At 41.2% G+C, this 23,844-nt stretch overlaps 1 protein-coding gene across 2 annotated transcripts in view; it reads left to right on the top strand.

The window, feature by feature from the left end:
- Nucleotides 1–3,393: 3,393 nt before the first annotated feature.
- The window catches only part of osbpl10a (oxysterol binding protein-like 10a), a 46,299-nt gene continuing 25,848 nt past the window's right edge, over nt 3,394–23,844 (top strand). Inside the window, exons 1-5 of one of the 2 annotated variants that reach the window (XM_020597699.1) lie at nt 3,394–3,506; nt 11,051–11,226; nt 14,951–15,030; nt 16,510–16,578; nt 20,655–20,852. In XM_020597699.1, the coding sequence (XP_020453355.1) occupies nt 3,412–3,506; nt 11,051–11,226; nt 14,951–15,030; nt 16,510–16,578; nt 20,655–20,852 (618 nt within the window). In that variant the 5' untranslated portion in view covers nt 3,394–3,411. The remainder of the gene's footprint in view (nt 3,507–11,050; nt 11,227–14,950; nt 15,031–16,509; nt 16,579–20,654; nt 20,853–23,844) is intronic. The other variant, XM_020597700.1, reaches the window with a different exon arrangement.

Below are 23,844 nucleotides of genomic sequence, written 5' to 3'. Positions count from 1 at the left end.
TCAGCAGCATCTCTACATTATCAGTGACTTTTGGTTGGGACTGTCTGGCAGAGGATATGATGGCCAGTGCATCCATGTATAGATATCTGCCAGAGATAAGTACAGACAAGCTCGGACAGACAAACACTGATAAGATCGCTAATGGAAAAAAAATCCCCGATCTAAAATGAACCCTGATATCGCAAGAGTTTTTCTAATAACCTTCAAAATGTGCACTGACTAAGGAATGGTCATTGGTCTGACATATTGTACTAGCAAACAGCACTCCCCATTCTGCCACTCACTGAGATGCCAGGATCCTTTTAAAGCTATGAAATATTATGATGTGGAAATTAAGGCATTTGAATAAAGACTTGAGAACATGTGCTTAGGGAAGATTTTTCCCCCACTACTTTATCTTTAAAGCTGAGTTGTCAGGCTTGCTAAGCCTTGTGATCACTCATCACTTATTTTCTGAACGGCAGTCAGATGTCTGAATGCCAAATTTGCTCGACAGCAGCACACTCTGATCAAGTGAAGTTTGGCTTACACCAGGTTTGCTCCTGCAACATACTGGAATATTCTAAATGAAACCTCTTGTTAAAACAACACCTTCATGGGAGTGTTGGACATCTAATTTCAAAACCACAAGGTTTTGTAATCTGGCTTGCGGGATTTGCTCCCAGTCAGCCACAAGAGCATTAGAAAGGTCAGGCAGTGTTGCTGGGTGATAAGGCCTGTCATACAGTCACTGTTTCAGTTTTACCAAAGATGTTGGAGTGTGTGAGAATGAGGGCTGTGTCCAGACCAGTCAAGATTTTCACACCAAATTCGAAAAAGCATTTCATCATGGAACTGGATTTGTGTTCATGGGCACTGCCATGTTGAAAGAGGCCTTATCTAAACTGTTGTTTTGCAGATAAGTCGGAAGCACACTGTTGTTAAAATATCACAGTATACTTATGATATCAATACCGCTCTCGTGTTTGTACGGACAGGCAGAAGACGGTTAGCTTAGCTTAGCATAAAGACTGGAAACAAGTGTGAACAGGTAGTCTAGCTTTGTCCAGAGGCAAAAAGAAAAAAGTCCACCAACACCTCTAAAGCTCACCACTGAGCATACAGTACTATATCTGATTTGTTTAATACGTACAGAAACTGAAGCTAATCCCAAAGTTTCCAAAGATACTGAATATGTCAGCCTCATAGACACAAGATACCTAGAATATTTACTTTTTGGGGAATGGCGCATCCATAAAAATAGGTTTTGGTTTTAATATTTCACTCATTTTAACAGGCCAAGGGATGTTTTGTTATAGGCTATAATAATTTAGAGCAATCTAAAGGGTCTGAACGTGTGCTGGAATGAAAATTGCAAGAAATATCCCATAATTTCAAGCTGATATAGAATATATAATATGTGCTGTTGTAAGAGGATTATATGTCTATGTATGATTATATTTCAAACTTAAAAGTAAAACTAGAATTACTGCCTCTGACAACCAGTCGAGTTCAGGGAAATGGGATGAACGAGAGGTCACTGACTTTGACCTTTGATTGCCAAAATCTAATAAATTTATCCTTAAGTCTAAGTGGACTTTGTACCAAATTGGAAGACATTCCCACAAGATGTTCCTGAGATATAACATTCATGAGACTGGGCCGGCCACAGCGCAGGCATAGAAAGGAGAGAACTTTATGTGTTAAGAGTTAATGTTTAATTAAAAATGAAGTAGCTCATCTATGAATTAAAAAAGTTATAAAATATTAGTAACTTACAGCTAAATCTTCCACAACCCATTTGATAAACTAAGAGAGGCTCTGCTAGCATGTTACAAACAAAGCTGCTGCTGACTTTCCAGAGCTGTTAGATTTAAAGTATCTCTGTCTAGGCTGAAATGGCTCTGGTGCTGAGAGAGAACCACTCGTGGAAGATGATGAGGGCCTGCCTTGGGCTGCCACAGCTGCCATAAATCTGAGTAGGATGTCGCAGGACTGTAACGGAGGAGATTGGTGTGATGTCAGTTTGCAGCCTGTAGACACTGAATTGCTTTGGGGAATGAGTTCTTTTGTGTCTTACAGTACTGAGGTGAGGAAACACCCATTTCTCTCTTCTGTCGATGGACGGTGGCTCTTGCAGTGAGCTTGTTCTGTTTGGGCAGCATGAAGGTGACTGAGGCAGTGATGATACAAGTTGTTTAAATAATACCTTCCAAAGTTGTAAACAGAGGAACTGGATCCAGCAAATACTCGTTGTTCTGTTGTACTGAAAAATGTACACAATAAATTCTTTTTTTTTCTACAATTTATATACATTTTTAAATACAAAAGCATCACAATCAAACTGCCATGACCTTTCATAATGAAATGCAGCTAACCCACGCTTGACGCTCAACACAAGCTTTTAACAAAACATTGATTCTCTGTTGCCCAAGGACTTTTGTTAAACTCTCTTTTATTGATTTTTGCTTTGTGGCTGCCTCAGCTGACAAGCAGCAGGCATCTATTTGTGCTCTGTTAAGTGTCCTGTGGAGGTTCATGGAGGCATATCCTTGACTGCTCAATCTTGGCATGTTCATAATAACATAACGCTCCTCAGTATGGTCTTCAGTAAAGTACCCTTTTCATTCTGGTTGTTGTGCTGGTTGTCCGGTCCAGTGTATGTGTGAATACAGGACATGCACCTGTTCTGTGTCTTAGCCAGAATGAACACTCTCAAATTTATAAAAGCTCCCAAGTAAACTACAAAAGATGTGATAAAGACATCCACCCTTTTCTTTGTCTTGCATACAGAAAAGCCATTTTTGTTTTGTTGCAAATTTTCTACTAAAAGCATAAAGAAGTCTTGCTGTGTATCAGCCTGCATGAGTCATCCAAGGCTTTTCCTGCGGGTATTTGCACTACAGCGTTTTTCAGGTTACTTATTTTGGTCTGATGATGTGTGTAATAGGATTCCATTGTAATATCCGGGGGCAGGCCTGGAGTGGAGTGGGAGTGTCTGCACGTTGCTTTCCATTCCTGCCAGGAAAGCGCTGGAGGAGGACCACGGTACCGCTCGGCCGCGCACTGCAGAGGAACGGGACACAAACACCGCTGGGGAATATGTCCGCGCTGTCACGCACCGAGGGTCGCTCCGCAGTCCGTGCATATCCACTACCTCTGCTTTAGTTCTGCGGACACACATCGTCCCACTTATGCTCTGCTGAAACCGTCCCTACTGCTGCTTCTGGTCCATCCCTGCCCCCTCCTCCCCCTCTCTTCCTCCTCCTCCTCCTCCTCCTCCTCCTACTGCTCTCTGCCGTCCCGTCGCAAGGATGGAAAAGACGCTCTACAGTCCGCATCACGGGACCAACAAAACCAACTCTTCCTCTACGGACCGGGGGAATTCAACGACGAGGAAGCCCGGGGCGCGGAGCAGCGCCGGGGACCAGCATGAATCTGCAGCAGCTGCAGCAGCAGGCGCGTAAGAGGCAGCTGGAGGGAGTGCTGAGCAAATACACCAACCTGATCCAAGGCTGGCAGAACAGGTAAGAACACGCATAAAACGGGGAGAGGGGGTGCGTTAGCTGTGTCCACTTTCATTCCCAGTGTTAGTGTGTTCGTGTTGTTGTTTGCCCCGTCCACGTTGCACTTTTAACACCACGTCACTGTAACGGGGAAGTGAGGGTGTTTAAACACGAAGCTCCAACAGGCTTGTAGGCCTGCCAGTGAACGATTTAACTTACTAATATAAAGCAAATAACCACTACTAACAACCAGATGTGTCTAAAACAGCGTTAAACCTCATCTTTGGAAATCTTTCAATCGACACTTTTGCTTGACTTTTGTGTGGAAAACATGTTGGCCCAGTTCTTGGGTCATTTTTGAGGCTGTAGTTGTGCTGTTGTGTTTAGAGCTAAAACAGCAGAGGGATCATTCTTAAGTCGTTTTTTGAGTGAAAGTGCCCAAAATGAACTGGTACTGACTTGTCAGAAGTGACTATTTGCTGCTTTTCTTAGCTCTGTAACAGTAATCTGAATATCTTTGGGCTTTGAGGTGTTTGTCAGATAAAACAAGCAGCCTTTAGTCACCAACTTGGCTGCTGGGAAGTTGTGAACCACAGTTTAACCAATTTTCTGACAGTTTAAAGACAAGAGATTGATTAGTTGATAATAAAAGCCCTAGTTGTACTGGATCACCTTTTCTAATGTTGTGACACCACATGTTCCTTAATAGTAGTGGTCAGAACTTTACACACCTCAGTATTATCATGCAGTATTATCACACTGCAGCTAAAGAGAACAGAATCTCAAGTCTCAGCAGTTTTTACAGAAAATAAATGTCCTGAAATGATTAACAGATTTTCAGAATAGCTGCCAGTGCTCTGAACAGTCAATTCAATGATTCATTGTTGCAGATTTAGTTATAAGATTCATTATTGTAGGGATGTTGTATTGTATTACAGGTGTACCTAATAAAATAATAACTTAGCAAACAGGACATTTAACCTGAAATGGTTTGGTAACTTTAGCTCTGTTAATGCATTCCTGGTTTGAGTGTCCAAATAATGTTCCTGTGTGTTGTACTGACAGGTGTTTCTGTCATTTTCTCCTCCAGTTCAACAGCAGCTCAAAGTAGAGCCTCCAAAATGATCATACTGCTGGATTTACTGCAGGACTATTGGATTAAGACCGCAGTAGTTTTAGCTTGGTGTGCCAGCTGCGTGCATTGTGTTCGCCCTCCGCTCTCTGTGCTGCCTGTTATAGATTAATGTGGTTAATGGCACAACCTGATTTCTTTAATTTGTTGCTTTATGATATTGTGTTGTTCATGAAACACTGCAGCTACTCTTATGATGAAGCGCAGAATATCTCAGCAACACAGCGGCGCGTTATTGTGCGACTGTGCCTCATATGACATTTATGGGTTCACTCCCTCCCCTGTGTGAGTTACTCAAATACTGAGTCTTTAAGAGAAGCTATGAGTGAGTCTTTAGTGGTTGTCATTGTCACATAACTGACTTATAGTGTCCCGTTGTTGCTGTAACAGTGCTGCAGAGAGTGTGTGATCTGGGCTGGAAGCCAGTGTATGTGAGGGGGTGGGGAGGCAGAGGTGGAGAGAGAGAAACAGCTGCTCCCAGCTCTCCCATTAAACTGGCAGACAGATGATGCGCTGAAGTGGGTCCTGATGTACACTCAGCGGAATACCTGGGTGTAGAGATGTGTTTGTTTTAAAGAAGAAAGAATGAGGGCTGTTGATCAACAACAGTGTAAATTGTGTCTGATGTGTGCATAATATTTGTCTTCTGTCGCTTCCACTCACACAAACACTCCACGTGTTGTGTAAACAAATATGTTTAAATGTGCAGCGTGTTTTGAGCAGGATTGGGTTGTTCTTTGTTGCTGCCTGTCCTGTTTCAATTTCAAAGTGCCTAAAGGCAAAGGTCTGGCTTTCAAGGAGAGATTCCTTTAGTTCATTGACCCGAGCTGGCGCTGTGGCCTCGAGCCTGGGTAAATGTGTAGAGACAGATAGTGAGCACTGGCTGAAACATCCTGAAACTGAGAAGCCTTTCTGCATGCAGCTAGATTGGAAACCCCCCGATACCTACCACTGCTACAGTCCTTCTAGCACTACTGTTACAGCTGTGTTAGCTGCAGGTCATGGGGGAGTTCATTAACGCTATAGTGTGGGAGTTTTTTCAGATAATGTGAAGAGGTGCTGTCGAGGCCTCCTGTGGCGCATTGAACAGCAGTGCAGTGATATTAACTTCTAAGAGGTTTTGAGCAGGATTGACCTCTCTAACAATCAGATATTTTCACTTCAGCTTGATCAGTAAGTTTATGAAACTTAATGATGTATTAGGTTTTTACAAGAGGTGGATGCAGAATTAAAAAAGTAACTTGAACTGGGGTTTAGAAAAAGGTTAAAACAATGATGGTGAGTTGAGAATAACTTGTAGTGTCAGTATTTTTTAAACCCATTTTAGAGAGAAGAGAACGATATGGAGACTCGATTCTTTCCCAGGGTGTGTTCAACATTCACTAACGGTTAATTTCTTTAAGTGCCTACAGTGTTTATGTATAGAACCACTGGCTGGAGGAGATGCTGCGCTCTGGTGGAAGACGGAGTAATGACAGTCATGATCCATTATCTGTCACGTGGAGGAAGACGTTGTATGTGTTTGTCGTGGTGGGCAGCAGACATGAGTGGAGCTAATTCTGCCACTGTGTGGGCGGCCATGTGTCAGTGTGAAGTGCTTATGTTGTGTAGGCACTGTGTGTGTTTGTGTTGGAGAAAATGCACTTGCTAGCAGTTTTTATTCTATACATAAACATATACATACTGTATTTGTTAGGACCCTCAGTGACATAATACATTTCTTAGCTCCTGTAGTGTTCATATAAACTGATTGATTACCCCTTCAAAGGATTATTCTGATCTTATTTTGGTAGGTTTGGCCATTTGGATTTATTAACATTATAAGACTGTACGCAGTGAGTGAATTGTTGGAGCACAGTAACATTGTAAAACAAAGTTTGACCTCATTCTTTTGTTTGGGAAGCAAGTGAATCTTTTTCTCAGTGCATTGTGGGAAAGCAATGAACATCTCTGAGCAGCGATTACAAACGGTGGGATCAAACATTGAAAATGTTCAATTCTATGCAAATATAGGCACACTTTTGCCTGAAGCTTTGTAGAGATCTGCAGAAAACAGACAAAGAAGGATGACACGCAGTAAAGGTTTGGTGTTAACTTGCTCAGGATGAATGTTCATTATTGTAGCTTCTGGAATCTCATTTCTGTATTTCCCTCAAGATTACAGATACAAACAAAAACCAAGTACTGGTTGGCAGAGGTACAGTTGCACAATGTTTTCTGACATGAAAACTACTCGCTCACAACCGAGTGAGAAGCAGCAGAGCTGATTTAATAGAATTTTGTGCCCTTCGGGTCGTTTGTTTGGATGAAGTCCACCTAAGCGTGAGGAATCAAATGATCAGACAGGTTTTTGAACAGCTGCTCAGGTTAGCCAGACATATTTAAGTGGCACAATTAAGGCAAAAGATAAAATGATTACCCACCTGTTTGTGGTAAACGTCGATCATCATTTACAGTCCAGCTCCTTGGTTCACCTCAGCCCAGCCATATGTAACCTAGTTATGTGCACGAGAGTTCTAGCTGTAACATTATGGGTGCTCTCATTTTCAGTTTTACCCACAGTTTCCACCTGTTTCATCATCCGCTCTCTTATTTCCTTGCTGAACTTCATTATAACAGTGTTTCATTGGTTTAGATCAGCAAATGTTATTAGTGCTTTGTTATCAAAAGCAAAAGGCACGATGGTCACAGCAGCAGTAAGAGCCGTGGTGCAGTAAAGTGGAAATATGCTTTAATCATCACACCTACTGATTAACTCATGTTGCTGTGTAAGAGAACTCATTTGCTTAGTGCTGCGCTAGAACACACTTGAGTCTATTTCAGGATTAATGGGTTGGCTCTACGTTACACAGCCTCTAGACCCCCAGACTAAACAAAGTTGTCAGGTTGTCATAGTCAGTTTTACCCAGACACACATTCAATCACAAAGATGTCTGTGGTGATGGGGAAGCCACTCCTGCAAAGCCTCACTTTGTTTATTACAAATAAAATAGTGGTTGTGTGTCAGAGAAGCTTAATGCAAGATTCACCTTGTGGAGCTTGTGTGACTGTATTGCACGGTGTACAATACATAAACTATGTGTGCATGTGAGCTTTGCCTTTTGTTGAGAGAGGCTTTCGGTTGTGGATGGCGGCCCTGGTTTCCAGGGTGATGATGGAGGAGATGGACTTAGTTTATAAATTAGTTATAAATTTTCATCTACTGAACCTGATGCATGTTAATGCATCATATGGAGTTATTGCTACATTTATATGCAGAGTGCTGAACATTTATAGCTCCTCTTCAGGCATCTCATTGTATTATGAGTCTGTGAGGATTGGTGCATGTATAGGTTCTAAATGTATGTCTTCCTAAGCAGTCGGCAGTGAAGGAAGGACCATTTCTTTGCAGATGTGCTCAGTGGAAAGTAGTACTGCTATACTTCTTTGATCAAAGCTGTGAGGTCTCTTTGGCTGAAGAGAGAAAGAAAACCTGGAGCATTAGCTTTAGGTCTCACTGGTATTTTTATAAAGTTTGGTTAGGCTTTGGCAGGAATTTCACTTTCTGTTTGAGGTGGCTTGAGTTTGCCTTTGCTGTCATCATACTGTTGTAATTCTAGTCACTTAGTTTGCCAGTAGCAGCAAAATAAATGTTTTTGGAGGAGCTCGTTTACTCTGGGGCCTTAGATCATATCCTTCTTGTGATCAGTTTCAGTGGAAATGTAACTGTTCAGTTGAGTTGTTGTGGTGTGAGATTGTTTGACCTTTAGATTGTTCTGTCAGCTGCTGTTTGCATTTTATTAAAACTCAGACCGACTCTGCACTCTGTGTTAGTCTAACCCTGAATTACAGGTGTTTAGAGGTCCACTTTCTTCTGAGGAACAGACACCTGGCCCAGAGCCCGGCTTTGACTGGGTCTAACTGGCTTGGGTAGGGTCTCGTTTTACTGCCATTTGTCAATATCTCTCTCTTCAGTATCAGCTCTGATCACATTGTACATCATAATCACATGGGAGCAAGTATTTTGGGAACATAGTACCGAACCTTGTGTAAAAGATTTATGCTATTAAATAACAGTTTGTTTTTAGAGTTTGTTTCCAGATATCGAATTGGTCAGAAAATTACTCTCCTTTGTATTTATATATTGCAATTGACTACATTGCTCATAAAGGAGGCGAAAACAGGATTTTCAGGTTTTCCTTGGGCCTGTTGCCACAGCTGTGGGCCAGTACAGACCTCTACACTGAATCAGCTAATCCGGTAAAATGTCAAGAAGATCACACATAGCGCCAAGTCTACTGAAAAATACACTCCACTCCAACTGTCCCGTTGCCCCCGTGTGCCCCATGAAAGTATCCAATAGTAAAATACTGGCTTACATAATCCCTCTGACTCTGATCTCCCTCCGAGCATTTCTGAGAATTAACTGCCAAAAAAGCGGGGAGGTGGTGCAAATTCTGCTGACAGGCTATTTCCTGCCGCATCAATGGTGGTGAATTATTTGTATGACAACAACAACAAAAGAATTGGAAAGATCTCTGTTACACATGTCTGTTTGTAAGTGGATTACATTTCAGAAGTGTAAGCCAGGTATAGCCGAAACTGATTAATTGATGAAAAACCAGAATAGCCACTGAATATAGATCTAGTTTGTTTTTTGTATGAAAAGTTAAAAGTCATATGTTTTTATACAGGCAAGTTTGAAAAGTGCGCCAACATTATCATTTTTATGATTCTGCTTCAAGGGTTTTAAAATCGTATAGTCTGCTGTTTACAAGCAGTGAAATTCATGACATGATGGCCAAGTTGTTTTGGAGTCTGCTGTATAATTGTGAAATTAGATACTTGTTGTCTTTAACATATGCAGCAGTTGACTTAATTAAATTAGTTATTCCCAGTTTCACTAGACACCTTAAGAGCAATTAAATCCCAAACAAGAGCTTGTCAGTGATACTACCACCTCATATTTGCCCTTTAACAGGGATAAATGCTTATTATGAATCAGGTTTACAGAAGCTGAGGGGTGATTTCATTTGGCCCAGTTTCCTGCAGCTTTGTGCTTCCAAAGGTGAACAGTTCACTGTGGCCCAGAGAGTCTGTGACTCCACAGGTTGGGTAGAATCAGCACTCCTATGACATGAGAGGCTGACCGGAAAGCCCAAAGTCTCTTATTCAGGACCATCCATCATATTAAAGGTTTGCAGTGCTCGGAGGAGTCGGCTGTGAAAGCCTCCGCTCTGCTGAGTGAACAGGAGATAAGGCTTCATATACAGCATAGGATGTTTGTGTGTGAGGGAGAAAAAGAGCAGGCTTCGATAGGAACTGACGCAGGCAGGTTGTTCCTTGGTTGGCTGTGGTTGACTTAAATCACCGGCTCTCCTGATGGAAGGAAGCAAGACTGAGAGTGGGGATCGGTTTTCAGAGAGCAGCGTTCACTCTCCAGGGAGCCGCGGAGGGTTCATGGGAAAATGTCTACACTAATGTGAGGATGCAGTCACGGGGTTTTCTGTCCCCTCATTGGTCACGTATTTGAAGCCATTCATTCAGTATAATAAAATAATCAGTTGTCAGAAAGTTGTCAGTAGATTAAGTAAATCTAAAAATAATTTTTAGCTGTGGCTCTAGAAGATGTCCCCTGTTTAATTTAAAAATGTTTTTGCCATTTTGTCATGTTTTAAATCGTTGATACCAGCTTGTACTGAACCAGACGACATTGACAAATGCTGCTACCTGAGACCACCGTTAGCCACAGGCACCCGGTGCCATTGTGGCCAATGTTGAGCTGCAGATCCAGAACGAAGATCGAAGTGCAGCAGACAGGCTCATACAGAATCCTTTCTGTCCACAGGAAATGAAAAGTGTCTGCCTCTCTGTGCGCGTTAGGTTATGTGTGTCTGGCTTCGAGTCTCCCCAGCCAGTGATGAGTGAGGCAAAGATTGAATCATGGAGTAACTGAATGTTATTTACTAATCACAGAGGGGAGAATATAAGTTTAATATCCACGCCTCAAGCTGCGGGTTCTGCTCAAGAACACAGCACTGATCGCTACCGTCAGTAATTTGGAGCTGAGCTTGCTGGCTTGACGTTGGTGAGAGCAGGGCTTAATGTGTACGCATGGGCTATTTCTTAACAGATCTTCTGTGAAGAGTAGTGAGGTAGACAATATCCTGCAGGCTTTGTTGCATGGTGAGGAATTTAAGGGCATTGTGTCTTTTCTTTTTTTATGGCAGCTCTCTTGACTCCTTGCAATCATAAACCTCCTATAACTTTCCTAGTGTTTCCCACATTCTGCAAAGTTTGTACAACAGGAGGATAAAAAAAGTTTCCTAGTAGGCAACATAATGAGGACATAAAACAAAATGATGCTAACATTAACTGGGCTTCACCCCCTCATTTCTCTCTGGCTCGTTACTTTCTTAACTTTCCTCTCTGTCTCTGTTTTCCTTCCATGCAGGTACTTCGTGTTAGATCCGGAGTTGGGACAGCTGCAGTACTTTGTCAATGAGCAGGGGAAGAGCCAGAGGCCCCGTGGATCCCTCCCTCTGCTGGGCGCCTCTGTAACCCCGAGTGATGAGGCTCCACACATGTTCATTGTAAACTCTGTCAACGGAGAGATGTACAAACTCAGAGGTATGACCTCACACTGACCTCAGCCTGTGGCAAAATTCTCAAATGCCCCAACAACATAAAACAGCCTTTTAAATATTTCCTCTTTGAAAATAATTGTAGTGGGTTATTACTATTTGGACAAAACAAAAAACCTTTAATTTTCTGAAACAGCAGGGGACATAGTGGCTCACATGTGTCCTCAACAGTTGGTGATAAAGATTAGTTGGTACGCTCAGATCTGGTTAGCATGAGAAGCCTGCTTTGAAGGGAGGAAAAGTAGCTTTAAGGTTCAGTCGGGAGTCATTTTCCACTTTCTCAGGCATAGCTTTGAAGCTGCGTATCATCTCACTGATGGTCAGTTTCCAAAGCTTTAAATGCCACCTCTGTTCTTAGGTTGACGTTTTTTTCCCACAAGAGGGTTTTGATTAAGTTTCCTGTCACTCAGTTTCACTTTGAATCATTTATTAAAAGACCACTGCATCATTTTCTGTTCTGACAAGCCTCCGAACATGTTTGTTAATCTACCCTGACTGCTAGTAGCTTCATATGTATTGTACAGAGATGAAAACATCCATTTTCTTACCCAACTCGACCTTTAATAGGGGGTTCTTTTTTTAACCATATCACTTTATTTCAATGGCAAAGTAAAGAGAGAAACCAACTCATTGCCTTTCATATTCCATCTTGGGTAGTCTTTTAGTGGGCTGCCATTCAAGGACAAAAATATGTCATATTGACAAAGTTTTGCATTTTTCATTTTATTAAGTAGCAACAGTTCACATACAGTACATGCATGGGTTAAAATATCACTAAAGTAACAGTTATTCAGCTTAAATATAACATTCGAGTCCCCTGTGCTGTACTACTGCATAAGAAACTAAAATCAGCCACACTGTGAGATACAGTAGTTTGATCATGAATAAAAACTATTAAAGGCAAATAAACCTAAAGTTAAATCTGAAATATCAACCTAGTGTCATTTTGATTAGAGCAGTCTGGTTACTGGTAGCTGCTGCTAGTCAGCCTGTCCATTTTCTTGAAATATATCTTTAAAATGCCCCTGGTCATAATATCTTCCAGCACTTTTACAAATCTAACTGCTGGTCCAAGCATTAATCCCCAGTCTTCCCATTATCATAACCAATAACGTCATTCACATTGCTGTAATTAAAAAGCAAGTAATTAGACGTCGATGGTGGTGCTGTGATTGACTGGGATGGATGTTTTTCTCTCTCTCACTTACTTACTCAGCAATGTTCAGTTTACCCACCTCTCTGGGAAAGATATTGACATTTAAATCAGACACACACACACTAGGACGGGCAGTGTCTGTTGTCGCCCATTCAAATAGGCAGGTGGACCAGCCTTTTATTTTTGTTGTTAGCACCCTCATTTTCCAGTGCAGACCTCATGCATTTAGCACGACACAAAACCAGCTTTGAATATATTCATCAGTGTCATAGTATTCACCCTGAATGAGAACAGCACATGCTGCTCTTGGCTAAGTAGTGCGTCTGTGCCACCAGGTGCATATTAACGCAGCCGCTTGCAGAGGCTGCTCTGCTCAATACTGACAACTGATCAATTTAAACCACAGCTAGGCTTGTGCACATCACAACCATATCTGATTTAGACGCTTGCTCTCTCTCTCTCTGGATAAGTGGTCCCTTTTTGAGTGAGTGTGGATGATGACAACAAGAACGAAGGCTGTTACTGGGTATTTTTTTGCAGAGGAACAGCTCAGTACAGGCGTTTTCATATGAATTCTCTCCCACTGGGAGTGGGAGAGCAGTTCTCCAATGCCTCACCTGTCAAGAGTTTCTGTGAATGTCTCATTTTCTCTAAGCTGGCTCTTCACTTAAAGAGGATCTCTGCAGGTGTTGAGGCAGACGTGTGCACTGCCATTGATTGACAAGTGCAGATTGAATTCTCTGTACACCGCAATAACCACACTCGGCAAATAAACACATTTAATAGAAAAAGTCTCAGAGGAGTCCAAAGTTTAATTTTGGAGATAATATAATTTTTAATAAATGTTATGAATTTATTCATCCTCGTTATCCAGTCAGTGACGGGGGGGGGGGGCGACGCCCTTCATTTGCAAATTTTTGAAAAAAAAAAAAAAAAAATCCTGAAGACAAGTAGATGAAAAATGTCTGGCAGCTGGAGTAGAATCCAATGTATTTCAAGCAAGAATGGATCCAAGGGTCCGGTGTGCTTCAAATGAACCAGATCATATAACATGTGAGGTTAAATTCTTGAGGACAACATGGCAGTCGGTCTCTCTTTGTGAGCCCTGCCTACAGTGCTCTCACACTTCCACACATCTGGCTGCATAGAGTGACTGTCAGGTTGTCTGTTTCCACCGATAGACACAAGTCTCCCTGATGCCTCTGTCAGAAAGGAGGTTTCAGAAGATTTTAGAAAATCTGACACTCAATTTGTTCCCTCGTGTTTACAGAAACAAGCTTGGACTGTACATAACAGATATTTTGATCTGAATGAGTTCCATGCGGTGAAGTAAACACATTTTAAATCTGGTAGAGTTGTTGTATTGGGAAAGAAACGATTGGATGGGGAAATGTTCAAAAGGAAATATTTTTAGTTACAGTTCAGTGAGTTAAGCCTCTAGTATTGTCATGCATATGTGTATTTTATTTTGGACTTAAGTTGTTTTCTGGCTCACTGAACAGAAACATCAGCATTAGTTTGGATATGAATCGAGTCTGGTATTTTGTCAGAAACTTCATTTAAGTCATGATCTGTAGTTAAGTGTTAGGTAGATTTCCCATTTTCCTCCCCCACAGTCTTATGGGTCTAACGTCCACATTCAGGGTTTAGGGTGTCTCATTCCTCTTGATGTGTTCTGCAAAGTGCTGTCATGAGCCAGTGACGTGCTCTCACGTGAAACCTGCATAGATTTCACAACCCAAAACTGTTTCCAGTGACTGATTATATAAGATATCAGGTCTTTTTTTTTTAAAACAGTGGATGGATATAAAAGCAGTTTGTGTTCACTGTAACTGTTCCTCCTGTTCTGTGCTTTGTGAAATGAATTCTGAAGTTCAGCCAGAGCTAATAGGCAGTCTGAGTAGTTATCAAGTCAAGTGAGTATCTCTTTGTTTCCTCACACAGCATTTCTTTGCTGAACTGCTATTAAGGAATAGTAAAACAAAGAACAAATGTGTTACTAAAAACTGGATAAGTGGAAAATACTCACTTGATTTTTCAGTGTTGCCATTTTGGGTTTTTTGTTGGGATACTATGTCTTTAATTAGGGCAGTTTTCACCTACCATACTGTACTGTAGATTCATTTCAATTCATTTCAGTTTTATTTGCCAAATCACAACAAAGGTCATCTCAGGACACTTTGCAAAGTGAGGTCTAGACCTTGCTTATTATTAATAATATAGAGGAAAAATCCCAACAAATCCCCCAGGTGCCTGGCAACAGTGTGGAGGGAAAACTCCTTTTAACGGAAGACACATCGACACACCACGGCTCTCGGCTTTTTTAAAATAATAATAAAACTTTATTTATATAGCACTTTACAACTCCAGCGGAGCCCAGAGTGCTTCACAGCAGAACATGTATAACGGCTAAAAAGCACTACTAAAACAATAAAACCAAAACAAAATAAAACACAACTGCATATCGACCTGACTGTGAAGCCAAGTATTCCGATAGTTTTAAAGAAAGATTGTTTTACTGGTCATGGCATTTTGGGTCTGTGTGTCTTTGCAGCCTCCAATGCCAAGGAGCAGCAGTTTTGGATCAGTCAACTCCAGGCGTGTGCCAGGCGTCACTCTGACAGCAGTACCAAGGTAAAACATGCACAGAGTTGCAAACACGACCCTGGTCCGGGCTTGTATTATGTGTTGTCCGGGAGGAGAAGTCACATTTCCTGGCAAGTTCCTATTCAGTCATTTCAGGAAACTCAAGTTCAACAGTTTGCCGCTCTGCACAGGAGCAAGTCCTCCACTTGGTGAAAACCCTTTGTTTAGTCCCCAGAAGTCCTGGCCCTCTCCTACTTTGCTCTGCTTTTAGTTAGTCTAACAGATGGCAGATTTTTTAAAATACCAGTTTCCATTTTAAGTGGGATCATCCCCTTTGAGTCATTTAGCATTCCCTCTAGATATTTACAGCACTGGAACAATCCTGTAGATGACTCCACTGCTCTTTTCTGGCTTTTCTCCTATCGTCATCTAAAATGACCCGTTTTCTCTATGAAGTCTTGACCTGTCCTTCTCATCAGGGCTTCATAAGGTCAAACCTAGATCAGGTAAAAGGTTAATTATTCACTAATTGGAAATTTACAGTTCACACAAACTGGTAAAAGTAAAAGAGTCACATGATTAAAAAGATAGCATTTAATGAGGAGACAAAATGTTAAAGGATTCAGGAGGGACACCATTTTCAAATACAGCGTGCTGCTTCTGCACAAGGTGAAGAACTCAGCCTTCATGTGTCATGTGAAGCTTCATTTGCTTGAATAATTCAAGAATATTTTTAGCACTTCCATTTGACAGAAGTCTTAGAGATTTAGGGAAATATGGTAACAAGCTCCTGCAGATTTACATGAGCACGAGTGTGTAGCTAAATGTCCCTTTTATATGGACTTTATAGATGAATATTTAGGCATGTGCATTTTTATTTGGGTGACTCTGTCTGTGTGGGGATTCTCCCAGTTCGGTGGAGAATGAGGCTGGTTATTGAACTCTTTCTGGAGCTCCACTGCAGGTCATGACAGTGCTGAAATCAGCAGTGCATGAAGGACAGAAATAATCCTAACTTCATTATTTCTTTAGCAACTTTTGCTGTTAATCTTTACTTTGTACATGGAAGTGGTAAAGGCAGATTTTTTCTCACTGGTTTTGCTACAGCTGTGATTGAACAAGTCGGTGTTGCTGAGATGCCTGACATAAGCTTTGAGCAGAGGTTTTAACTTCTGAAGTTCATTTTATGATGTGTATATTGAACTTTAGCAACTTTTGCTGTTAATCTTTACTTTGTACATGGAAGTGGTGAAGGCAGATTTTTTTCCAGTGAAATGTCTGTTTATCATTATAAAACATGCACAAGATACTGTACAGCCTGTACGAGCTAACACAGCTCAGGACAACTGACCTGCTACAAATCCTACTTTTCTGAGGCTTACAGTGTTTTGGTTTTGTTGCCAGAGAGGTCTTGATTTGTAAGGATGAACTTATGATTTTGTTGTATTGCTTTGAAAGGTGTTTCTGCTGTTTGCAGTTTTTTTAAATTTTTTAATTTAATTTGAATGTGTACTTGTTTGGTTTCAGGTGAGGAAGCTGAAGGGCTCAGATGAGCACCTGACTGTGGAGAGAGCAGGAGGAGGTCACGAGGTCCTGGTGAGTCACCACATGCACCTGAGTTGCTCTATACATCTAACAAACACAGTATCACCTCCAAACAAGAGAAATGAAACAGAAAGCTCTGTCGGTCCTCATACTTTTTTCCAGTGTTGAAAAAAAAACACTTTCATGTGTCTTTTTAAACAATTAAATACTGCACCTGCATTTTACCGCCTCATTGCTGGATCGCTTATCCAGCATGTAGGTCTTCACCACTTCAAACTGCTGCACAGCTGGAGCAAAGGGAAAGTCTAATTACTCTGCTCAGTCGTGGTGAGATAAGCCTTCAAAAAAATCTGAGAAAATTGGATAAGCAAGGAAAAAAGGCAGGAGGACGAATATCTGCTCCCTTTTTCTTTCTGCCCTGTGAAGCTGAGCGGGTGTTTTGTTCCTGTTCAGTGACCGTGGGGCAGTTCCACGGCAGTAGCTGTTATTACTGTACCCACCGCTGCGGTATAATCCGTCCCTGAGCTGCACTGTCTGGATCTCAGATCATTATCGCAGCTACTCGGATAATGAGGCTCAGCCACATAATGCACCGCTGTGGTGGAACATGTGTAGCAGGATTTATGTATTTCAAAAAACGGTAACTGTTGAGTCTTTATAAGAAACTGGACAAAAGATTGCTGATGCATTTTGTACTGATGATGGATACAGATGCAGTAAATACATTTTTCAGAGTTTTCATATGGGGACTTTTATTTTGAAGTTGATGTAGAGAAACAAACATGAAGTAGAGTTGGCTGAAATGCTAGTTTCCTTCTTTGTGTTAGAATGTACAGTACTTTATATGTGGACGGATATATGGTGGACAAAATAACAGAAACACCTGAAAATATTGTTACAATCCCAATTGTAAAATTTCAGATGCTGTAACATCAGAAACTGTCATGGAGTTGAATCAGAACCTTTCAGACACATTAGAACAGTTTGACAATTCTCAACTCAAATAATAATAATGATTCTAAAGCTTTTGATTATGTCACATTTCCCAGTTAGCAGGGCACTGAGAGAATGTTCATAGAAGGGTGGACAAAAATGCACAACACACACCCCACTTGCATCATATATTCCCTTTTGTTTCACACAATATGTGTATGTATTTTTTTAACTTTTCCTCAGGGTAGGTTCTCTGATGGTGTTTTTTCCCACACCAGCATGCTGAAGGCAGGACATGATGCATGGTGCATTGATCCGCAAAGCTGAACAGCCAATCAGAGCGGTCTGAAAAGGCTTGATGCCGATTCAGCATGTCAAATAACCCTGTGGTCCGACTGATCCAATCACATTCCAGTCCCAGTGCATGCATTGTTCTGTGTGTTTTTCCATTGCCACACATCCAGATAAAGAATGAAGTTTGACACCGCCACCGGGTGTAAATAGGATAGTAATGTGATCCAGTATAACAATACATAAGGCAGGACTGAGAAACAGAATTCCCCTAACAAACCACACCCACCTAAAAATGTTTTACTAGCCCTCAAACCAACTTTCTGTTCATCTGGACTTGCTCCCATTATTAACTTGCAATATGACCCAGTAAAGACGTGATGAAGAGACCTAAAGGAGTGAGCACATTATAATAGAAAGCACTCACAAACCTAAACCATCAAAGCCGACTGACACTTGATCCTTCTGTGTTGTTCATTATAATAAATAGATGCTACTTCTGATTATGGTTCAGGTAAAAGGTCATCACATTTTTACAAAAATGATGAATCTGCGTCAAAATGGTTCAGGTAAAAGGTCATCACATTTTCACAAAAATGTGTTTCCTCAGTGTGTCACATCCTCGCGTCTCTTCTTGTATCTTCAGTGGCATCTAGTTTCTTAAGAAGCAAGGAAAAGGCACAAGTGAGGAAAATGTAGACGCAATTAAGGGAACCGGCACGCACCTGGGATGTCTTATTTTGAAAAAGCTTTATTGGCGTTGATGTGGTTGTATCCACCTTGCTGCAAGTTGAGAAGCAGAGCAGCTCAGCTGGACAGTGAGCACAGCTGCAGGTTATCCAGTTGATTAACAGCCAGTCCCCCCATGTGGTCACTGTGCTGCTGTGAGGCTAAACTACAAGCACACACAGCCCCGACAGGCAGGACACAGAGTCAAACTGTGGAGCTTTGATTAGCGCTGGTAATGGTTACTGTCTCCTCCAATAAAGAAAGTCTGTGTGTGCTGCATAGCCCCTGTCTAAAGCTGTGTTTTGGTTCAGCTTTTGCTACTGTAGGAATAGGTTTATATGTTGCAATAAGGTTGGAAAAGAAAGAGCTTCACCTAAAATAATGTAATTTCTACTGACTATAATAAACATTTTGCATAACAAAGATACAGTGCTGTTTACAAGGCTTTTCCCCACAATAATCTTCTAGGCTTGAATCAAGCGCGGCAGCTTTATTTAGTTATTTCAAATCGAGGTGAGTCAAAGTGCTTTACATGCAGTCGCCAAAGAAAGCATTAACATTAAAAACCAGAATAAAATCAGTTGGATCAAAGCTCACTATTTTCAGTTGATAATTTCATGCTGAATGTGTACTTGACTGTTTTTGAAACTAAGGTTATTATCAAATAGCTGAGTGTGTGTAATTAGTTTTGTTCCCTGTGGTGTGTAAAAAAACAGCTCAGTATCTGATTGTTGTATATTTGTACCTACGCTGCCCCTCACAGGGCCAAGTCCACCCACGGTCAAGTGCCAGCGAAAAAACAAACATCAGGGGGTGTACAGGTGCTGCCTCTCTTGTGTGATTGAAACACCCAACTCACATCACGGCCCATTTAGGCACTGTAGCACTATATTGTTGCTCACACCTGTACCTCATACTTTTCTCTACCCTTCTGTCGCTGCCCCCTTTCCTTTCCCTCTTTGAAGTTTCTTGCTCAGACTTTTCTTTTCGATCCAGTTTATTGACAGGATCGGGGCTCTCTGCCAGTTCTGGGGGACAGCCAGTCTCTGTTCGTGCTCCTGAAAGCCTGTACGTTTTCTGCTTACTCACGGCTTGTGGCTTAGCCTTGCACAGTACAGCAGTGTTCCCTCTTGTAGGTGGACTATTTTATGTTAAAATGATTACAAAAGGAGCCGCCTACTATAACTCCCTCTGTTTAGTGTTTGGAGGCATCAAGAAAGATGTATTTTCAGTTAGTGTGGTGTGTTTGCTTGCAGTCGTTTAAAATGACTCTGCAGTTAACTCCTAATCACGCATGTCATGTTACAATACCAGGCTAGTCATACATTTGATTGCCTCATTTACTGTAGAGCAAACAGCATCACTCAAAATAAAATAAAAATCACCAATGCTGGTTGTTTCCTGTTTGATGAGCAGCACTCTGGGGGTGGAAGCTGTTCATTTGATCTGTTTTACTTTCACCACCTCAGTGATCAGACCTTTGTGCTCCTCTGAGGGATAACTCTCTGGTGCACTGCTCTAAACTAATGGAGAGTAAAGACAGACGAGAGATACTGGTCTGACATCGCTGCCTGTGTGAGCACAGGGGTCAGCTAACTAAAGAGGAGGAGGGGACGAGGAGGAGGCACCAAAATAAATGAAGTTATCTGACCTTAGTAGTGGCACAGAGAGAAGCAGTGCAATAAAAGGGTTGAGTACCTTCTTCTAAAACTCAGCTGAACTTTGTGTTTCCATTCACAAACTTAGCTGCTGCAGCGACGTCATGTGTTTCAGCATCAAGGAACTGACTCTGTAATTTTGTCTTTTAGCTTCCTGTCAACACCAGAAGTGTCATCATGCCATGATATATACTGTATATTGACATTTGCTGCTTTTGAGCAAATTACACCATCATTTCAAAAGGTGCTCGACCAGGTTTATAACGTATGATGTTGAAGACTACCAGAGCTGGAACAAAACAGCACTTCCTCCTGTCTGCCAGACACTAACTGGTATTTACATAGCGGCACTAAATGAGATCAGTTCTCCCACATGTTTCTCGGATCAGGTGGGGCAGTAGCAACCTGGGATTCCTCACTGAAGATAGTTTTTGTTTCTCCACTTTTATGTGATCATGTTCAGCTTCCCACACAACTGTCTCTCTCCCTGTCTGTATTGCCCCCTCCCTCCCCCAGGGCTCCTCATCCTCTGGTCGGACCCGTAGCTTCTCCCTCCTCCCCCACCTAACCCCATCTTCATCCCCGGGTTCCCAGAGGCACCTGGGCCACACGACCTCACCCAGCAACATAGTCACCATCACCCACCACAAATCTCCATCCGCAGCTCGGCGGGCCAAGAGCCAGTACCCAGGACGGCTGCTGGAAGTCAAAGAGGTGGGTGTCAAAGGAGTAACAGCATTTTAATCGTTGGCTTCTAGACTTGGAATTCAAAGCAGACTTGTAGGTCTATTTAGTTTTTGCTTTTAAAGGGGCTGTAAAGAGTAATCAAGTGGAGATGGATTTGCAAAGAGTGTGAAAGGATATTTTTTTTATTACACCTTTGGTCTTGTTTTTAGTTTTAGCCATAATTTCTGCCAGTTATAACATTAATCAATATTTAACCAGAGGAATCCCACTGAGGTTATAAACCTCTTTTTCAAGATGCCCAGGCCAAGATGGCAGCTTTAGAAGTTCCAGACAAAAACACAACACTAGAACAAATGATAACATAGAAAGTCTACGAATGCTATAAACAGACAAAAATATATAAAATCTATGTCTGTAAAATAATATAAATCCTAGTGTGATGTTTGAAAATGCTATAAACTGGTTTTCTACTTATTTCACCTATTTGATCCCCCTGAACTGAAATTTTGTTTAACGTTATATTCTTTTGAATAAAGAAGGAAATGGCAGGTCCAGGTTCGTCCTCCTCCTCCTTCAAAACACAAAAGGATATGTCTGGTCATTTTATCTATTGGCAGTATTTTCAACACTCCGCATGCGGAAACTAAGCCCGCAATTATTTGCCACTACTCACTGTTAATGTCCACCAGTGTGGCAGTCCTGGATCAGCTTATTCGTCTGTGTCATAGACCTCCATCAGTGACATACATCACTGCACTGGGTGACTGTTTCGTCATTACCACTGAGCGTGAGGAGCTAGCTGAGTGTAAACAAAACAGAGAGCTTGCGCAAAATCTCACGCATAAAAAAACAACATCCATCAAAAGAAACTTTCTGATCAATTGGCTCAAATGCAGAAACCTTGAGCCACAAAGCTGCACTGTATTATGGGTGGCTATTGCCTTTGCATGGGTTTCAGGTACGGGACTAGTGCAGTGAGTTCAACAGACATTCGTGGAGTCCTGGCAGGCTTGACACTGACTGCAGTGTGACAATCTTTACTGTACATTTAGCTTTGATGGCATTTTTATGGTGTGTATATATAACTGCTGATTAGCATGACCGAGAGAAGAGCACATGTTGTTGACTCGGTCACTGTGGAACATGTTTGCTAATCAACATATGAGATGTAAAACTGAAGTTGATGAACGGGGAAAACTGACAGCCAGCATGTCCATACAGAATGTTTAATATTCCTGACTGTGTTGTCCTGCTAATCTGTGAACGTATAGTGTATATTTCGTCCATTGGAATAATTTTTACTCTTTCCATAACAGCACCTCTTGAATTAATTAGAAAATCCATCCATTTGAAATGTTTCTTTTTTTATTTTTGACTTGGTGTAACGTTTGAATCTTCATTAATTCTCTCCCCCTTAGTCATCAGACCTTTCACTTCTAGTTACCACTCAGTCCTCTTCTGCTGTATCTCCATACACTCAGCACAGTCATTCACTATTTGCTGCTTATCTCTAGAGAACATTGTTTTTCCTGTCTCTCTTTAATAGCCTGTCTGCAGCTGGTTTGTAGTGATTAGTTGCATTAGATTAGATTTGGAGTTGAGTTTGTAGAGTAGAAATGGTAAAGACGTGAAGTCATGATTCTATGCCAGGCTGGCTCACAAACTCTAGAGCCATTAGCTGCAGAGGTTTTTTTCACCCACTTGTTCAGAGATGAAATGTTCTGTTTTGGTCGTTGCCAGGCAGCTGCACATCTGGCTGCTGGATGACAGAGATAAGATGAGTTAGTAGATAGGAAGGCGGAAGAAACATGAACAAGGAGAGACGAGCCTTTCTAAATGTAGAGTATGTCACGCCATTTTGACTGTTGGTACAGAGGAGAAAAGTAGAAGCGGACAGGGAAGATATCAAGATGTTGCTTGATCTCTACATGATACTTTCGAACTTGTTTTTCTCATTTAGGTCTAAGTTGCTCAACTGCAAAAACAAACGAAGCAACATAAAACATTGTTTGTAGACCGTATTCCTTTATTATGCTTAGTATTTGTGCCTTTAGTTTAGTCAGTGCAGGATAAAGTCTGACAAAGAAATTTGATTCCACAAGTTAAAAAATGAAGTTACATTTCTGTACAATTATTTGAATCAGTTGTGATCAATATTTTTTTTAATTACAAAAATATTGTGAACAATATTTGCAGAGTTGTTTTTGACATTAAATCTAGAGATGTACCAATTGCAATTTTTTTGGCCAGTTCCATTTTTAAAAAATTTTTATTAACTTTTTTTTAAGTCTGACCTGCTCATTAGAGCTCCACACTCTGCTGCTGTTTCCGATTTTCTTTCTAAGAACAGTAATTGACAGCATACACAGACATGTTTGGTATCATTATTGTAATGAAAAATATTTTTCCTTTTTATTTTCAATGTCCAGAATAAAGGGAAAAGTCAAACTTTCATATTTCGACTTTATTCTCAAAATGGTATTTTGACTTTATTCTTGATATTTTGAAATTATCCTCGAACTGGGTGTGGTGTATGAATGTGTTGGATATGTGTGAAATTATGTGTGTTGATATATCAACTGTCTTTACATGCTTGAAAGAATAAATCAAATCAAATCAAAACTCGTCCTCCATGTAGCCCTAATACTCCGTTTTGTCATTCATACACTGTGAGCACAGGGTCTGACTTTGTAGCTCAGTTGAAGGTTACGGGGGGGGGAAGACTATCTTTCACCTGTAACTGTCTGATTCTTGCTCCAGAATAACAAAGACAGCTCTCATTTAGTGCCTGTGTGACGTCTTATTATCTCACAGGAAAAAAAAACATGCTTGCTTAATAACCTGTCATTTAATTAAAACCTCACAGTAGAATCTAAGCACCTTGTATTGCCCCAGTCTCATTTCCTTAAACAGAACTGGTAGGGAGTAGTCTACCGAACCATTAGCTAAATAGTGTATCAAAAATTTGACATTTACCTCTACAGCTCCTCTGCCTGTGATTCTGATGTCACTCTGGGAG

The sequence above is a fragment of the Monopterus albus genome, unplaced genomic scaffold, assembly GCF_001952655.1.
Source record: "Monopterus albus unplaced genomic scaffold, M_albus_1.0 scaffold34.1, whole genome shotgun sequence".
NCBI lineage: Eukaryota > Metazoa > Chordata > Actinopteri > Synbranchiformes > Synbranchidae > Monopterus > Monopterus albus.
This window is presented reverse-complemented; position numbering and strand designations above follow the sequence as displayed.